General features: G+C 54.9%; 1 protein-coding gene across 1 annotated transcript in view; it reads right to left on the bottom strand.

Moving 5' to 3' along the window:
- Positions 1 to 790: 790 nt before the first annotated feature.
- Positions 791 to 5,732, bottom strand: part of APCDD1 (APC down-regulated 1) — an 18,126-nt gene continuing 13,184 nt past the window's right edge. The window contains exons 3-4 of the mRNA XM_007463278.1: positions 2,406 to 2,727; positions 791 to 1,242 (exon numbers count right to left, since the gene is read on the bottom strand). Of these exons, the coding sequence (XP_007463340.1) occupies positions 791 to 1,242; positions 2,406 to 2,727 (774 nt within the window). The remainder of the gene's footprint in view (positions 1,243 to 2,405; positions 2,728 to 5,732) is intronic.

Here is a 5,732-nt window from a genome sequence, read left to right as displayed (position 1 = left end):
CAGCGTCACCCTCCCTGCACTGCTGCTCCTGTCCGTCCGTAGCGGGACAGCCTCCATCTGACACATACTCCACCACCCTGTCCCCCGGGCAGGTAAGAGCAGAGTGCATCCTGCAGCCACCCAGAGACCAGCACCAACATCTCCCAACAAGTTAAAACAACCAACGTTTAAATGACTCTGAAACTTTAATTACAGATACTTTTCAACATTTGAAAGTGTGGATTTGCTCCCTTTTTGCATAAAGCTGTCAAGGTGGTTCCGTTACACCAGTGTCTTTTCCTGCACCCCTATCTCTTCTTTATTTCATCAAAGGTGTCTGGATCGCAGTCCCAAACCAACTCTGCACTGCATTCCAGGTTGGAAAACTTGGAGAGTGAAACAGGCTCAAAGGAGCAGAAAGCAACCGCAGTGAAGCAGCAGGAAAAGCTGAAGCTGCTATTTGTTTCTCCTAAGTTCCCCCCCGAAATGCAATAATCACGAAGAGGAAGAAAAGAAGATGGAGCTCTCATCCTGCTCCCTCTGCCAACACGCTCGCCTGAACCTCTCTGTGGTCTTAAAGTGCAATTATATGGTGAGGACGCCCAGGCCCGGGATCCGACTGGATGCAGTTCAAAGCCAAAACTTCAAACAGCTCATGACTCAGGCCAGGCGGGCGGGGGCCAGGCGGGGGAGGAGGACTGTTCTCAGCCGCTCAAGTGCATCCGAGGAAGAAGTGTCTTTTCTTTTTGTAAAGAAAATCTGTAAATTGTAAGGCATCCTGGTTTGGAAAAATCAAGCTCTGTAAGCGCTTCTATCCAAGACTGTGCCAGGGCTGCAGAGTCCAAAGGCCAGCGAGCCCAGCCAGCAGCAGGGGACACGGGCCGCTCCCGGGTGCCCGGCTCCGGTGCTGATGCTGCCCGGAGTCCTCAGAGAAGTCCTCAGCCCTGGGCGCCGAGGAGGCACACTGGACCAAGGGCATCTGGTAGGATGTGGCTCTCTTCTCGGGCCTGTCCGGGCTGGAGCCGTCGCTGGGCCTCTGGCCGTTGAAGAGCAGGTAGCGGCCGCGGGCATCCTGCTCCATCTTGAAGATCTCGTATTCCGTGTGAGGTAGTTTGATGCCCAGTGCCACACAGCCATTGGTGTGGGTCACGTCCTGCTGGACACCCACCTGCCAGGAGCCCTCCGCCCCGCACTCGTTCCCGTTGAAGACATTGAGGAGCGAGGCAGTGGCCGCGTCCATGGGGGTGACCTTCATGTGGTTCACTGCCAAGGACACAGGACAGCTCCGTGATTCAAGAATGCTGGGGGCACCAAGCCTCACAGGCTTCTGCTCTCAAACCCACCCTGCAGACCAACCCGCCAGACCGTAGCCCACAGAAAAGACCCTCAGATGGAAAAGGTTCCATGTCTGGACGTGATCGGTGGCCACACCAAGCACCCTGAAGGCGCCACCAGGAAAAGTCCAGCCCATCTGGCAGTGAATGCTGAGCCCAGACTACAACTGACCAAGCCTGTTCCTGTGAAGTCAGACTGTCCCCAAGAAGCGGTCTCTGGGGACACTGCTCTTTGGGATGGACACAGTATTCAACGAAAACTGGCATTTGTTTTTATGAATAGGTTTTGAGGTTTTTAAATAGTTTTGGTGTCAGACACCTATATTAGTGGGCAGTCTATACTGGCCCATAAATCAGGCAACTAAAATAAATTAGGTTGTAAGCAAGAAAAATATGCTCAAATCTGTTCAATGGAAATCCCAGCCCTTGTAGAGGACCGCTTCTGAGGCTCTCCCAGGGGCCCATATTCTGCGTACACGTGAGAGCTTTGGAGGGGACTGAGACCCAGACAGCTGTTCTCTGGGCTACAGCTACCAAAAGCCCATTGTCCCTAGAGCCAGTCTTCCTCCCTAAGGTGCGGGGTGGGGGGGGCAGTAAAATGCCCCAGGGCTTATCTGGGTTGGCAGAAATACTTCCTATTAAATGGACTGAATCACAGGATGCTATCCTGGGAGGGGTATCTAGGCCAGCCCTCTTATTTGTCCATGACAGGGTTGACACCTTCCTAAAAAGATGCACAAGCTTAAAAAAAGTCTAGAAATAGAGATCACAAGGCCCCCACCACCCCTTGCTCACAGCCTTGCAGCCTGGAGAATGTCACCCTTTGCCTGCCTTACTTAGGTGATCACCAGGCATACCGCCCGCCCACCTGCAAGCACGTGGCATCTTCTCAAGGGCACGACGGGCACACTCTGAGCACCTGGGCGTCACTAACGCCAGCTCCGAGGCTGCAGAGAATGATGCAGGGAGGCAGTCCACTCCCCAACATCCCTAGCAGAGAAGATGCCCTTTGCCCCTGGCTCCGCCTCCACAAACACGTCCTCAAACTGCTGCTGTGACCTCGGGGTATGGGGTGTGGGGCAGGAGCCCTACCTTTGAACACAAACTCCGTGCCGCCCATGACCCTGGTGGAGTGCACGCCGCGGCTGTAGCGACCCTTGGCGTAGATGGTGAAGGTGGGATGCTTGCACACGGGGTCGGAGTAGTGGTAGTAGTGCCCCTCCCAGGTGTGGTTGTTGTCGTGGAAGATGAAGTGGCGCGTGAGGAAGAGGACCTCGGGCCGCACCTCGCAGCGCTGGCTCACCCACTCGCCGTGCAGGCCCACCGTCAGGTCCGCCTTGGGGGGCAGCAGGGGCGGCCGGTGCTCGTCTGACCTGTGGATGATGCGGCAGGCGATGCAGGCGTGGTCGTGGTTCTGGAGCCAAAACACAAACACGGGTGGGGGAAAAAAAAAGTCTCCATGAGAGCAGTGCGCATGCGCTGCCTTCGACTGGGCTCATGGCAGAGGCGCCGGCAGCCCCTGAGGCACCGCCACCAGGAGCCTGGGTACCCCAGGGGCAACTGGAGCCACAGACCGGGTGTGTGTGCCTGCGTGTGCTCACAAGTACATAAGCGTGTTTGGCTAACAGTAGAGCCTTGCCTAAATATTTCAGCTGTGACCTGGACCCCCTTTAGAATCCTGTTACATTTTCAGACCATTTGTCCCGGACACTTGATTTCAAAAAGAAAGGCTGGCATCACCTCACCCCAATTAGGATGGCTACTATCAGAACGAGCAAAAAATGACAGCATTGGCGGGGCCGTGGAGAAACTGGAACTCTCGTGCACTGCTGGTAGGAACGTAAGGGGGTGCAGCTGCTGTGGAAAAGGATCACCTTAGGACCCAGCAACCCCACTTCTGGTTTATACCCCAAAGAACTGAAATCAGGGTCTCAAAGAGGTATTTGTTCACCCACGTTCACAGCAGCACGATTTGCAATAACCTAAAAACGGAAACAACACAATGTACATCAATGGCTGAATGGATCATCAAAACGTGGTCTAGACACACAATGGACTATGATTCAGCCTTAAAAATGGACGGGAATCCTGACACACACGTGTTGTTACAAGGATGAACCGAGAGGGCACCATTCTGAGTGAAATAAGCCAGTCACAGAAGGACAAATTCTGTGCGATCCCACTTATAGGAGGGACCTCAAGTCATCAAATCCATGGAGACAGAAAGCAGAATAGTTACCAGGGGCTGGAGTGGGGACTTCGTGGCCAGATGGAGATGAAGATCGTATGACAATGTGAAAGTCCTTGACGTCACTGAACTGACACCTAAACATGGCTAAGATGGCAAATTTTATGTGACGCGTATTTAACAACTAGATTCTTCCATTAAAAATAATTATGAGACACAAAAGAAAAAAAAGGACAGCGCTCCAGTTGCCGTGGGTGACACAGGACACTGTGTAGTGAGGGCAGAGGTCCCCATGAAGGAGGCATGAAGGACACAGCCCCAAAGGAGGCAAGAGCAGAGGCCCGGAGAGGCCGTGGGCACTCCTGTCCCTACCTGCGTCTGCTGGCCTGAGGTCTGGATGGTTTATGGGCTCTGAATGCTTCCTGCTTTACAGCTTCACACCACGTAATCAGTGCAAGAGAGAGGCTGCCCTGTCTTTCGGGAGCGCCTCTCTGGCCGGGCCTGCTTATAGCACCAACATGGACCTGGCACAAGGGCTGTCTAGGGTTGCCACTTAGAAAACCTCCTCTGAGTAGAGTAGGGGGGCCCGAGACTGTCAGCCACGTAGATGCTGTTTGCCTGGAGGGCTCGGGGCTCACACAAAAAGCCAGGTCTGGAGACACAGGAGCTAGCTCCTTGCCCAGACAGACTGCCATCCGCTGTTGGACCCAAGTCACCGGAGGCCCATGCACCAGGGCTGCCTCCCCAGATGGGGCATCTCCACTAGTGGGCATCTCCTCTACTCCCCCTCCCACGCAGGGCTGTAAAGCCTCCTGGGCTGCCAGACACCAGCCATGCTAGAGGCCCACGTGAATGTGCTCGGTGCTGTGGCAGGAGGGCGACACTGGCCCTGCCCCCTGCCCAGGGCCCACCGTGCAGCAGCTCCTGGTCCAGCAGCTCCTGGCCTGTAGACAGGGACTGACAGGTGGCCACTCGGGCAGGCAGGCCCTTGTTTTCTGGGCAGAAATCCAAACCTCGAGGCCTTTCCATCCCCGGCACTGACTGCATGCGGGGCTGCGGCGGTTCTTTGGTTGAAGGCTGGGTTGCCTGGGAGAGTAGGTGAGAACTGCAGGGGGCCAGGGCTCCCCAGCCGCCCCTTCCACACGCTGCTCCCAGGACATCTCAGCGCCCGCTGACAGTCCCTGAGCTCATCAGCTGAGCCTGGAGTTGTCGTTTACAGGAGAGGAGGTTTGTTCGGGGCCTGCGGACAATGAGATCAAACAGGCAGCACAGAGGCCTCGCTGTCCCGGGGCCTATGCGTCTGTGGGCCTACAGTTTCCTACCAAGGCCTCTGGGACACACGGGAGAAAGTGCCCTGCAGCCTGTGGTCAGCAGTGAGCCGTCTGCAAGCTACAGCAAGGAAACGGACAGGAAGGACACGTGTACACAGCCCACGAGGCCTGCACTTAACTGCACAGAAAGAGATGGTTCCGGCCTTGGCAGGAGATCCACGGGCCAGCGACTGCAGCTGGGGACCCTGGGCCTAAATACCATAAGAAATGAGGATTAGACTAAGGTGGGTCCCACTCGGGCTCCCAGAACCACTACAAGGAGAAGTTTCTCAGCGTGGGGTTGCATGCGTGCATGGCACTCGGTGGGAAGACCAAACAAATGGCACGACTCCTGCTATATGTGCCACTATCTTTCAAACGCATAACAGGGTGAAAAAGACACAAATTTAGTTAAAAGAGAGCATCACTGAATTCAGTAATTTTGCCACTATGCATTTTCTTGTAAACTACTAGGAAGCGAAGGTTCTGATTTTTTTACCCCAAAAGGGAGTTTTCACTCAAAGTCTGGGATGGAAAGTTAATATGATTTCTGTGACATCATATTAACTCCCGCACCCAGGAAGTAGCCCCTTCCTTAATGGCTAACAAGCATTATCATGATCAGCACCTTGATCAAACTGTACCTGCTGCCCCTGCTCCCGTGCCCCAGCCCCACATGGTCTGTGTGAAACCAGCCCTGTACTGACTCAAGTCTCTGAGATTTCACAGACAGGACGGGGGAGGGGGGAAATCTGGTGCCGGTACCTGTTAGCTGAGTGGTGCAGGAGACGGCCCTGGAAAGACAGGAACTTCTGAGAACACACGCCAGGCAGCTTCCAAAACACCCACGAGGAGCGATGGCTCAGCTATTCCACTGGGAGCTCGCCAGCTGTAAGCTTGCTGACTGCCCCCCCCCCCCCC

This window comes from Lipotes vexillifer, unplaced genomic scaffold (assembly GCF_000442215.2).
Source record: "Lipotes vexillifer unplaced genomic scaffold, Lipotes_vexillifer_v1.1 scaffold848, whole genome shotgun sequence".
In the NCBI taxonomy this organism is placed as follows: domain Eukaryota; kingdom Metazoa; phylum Chordata; class Mammalia; order Artiodactyla; family Lipotidae; genus Lipotes; species Lipotes vexillifer.
Note: the sequence above shows the minus strand (reverse complement) of the source record. Positions and strands in the feature narration are given on the sequence as shown.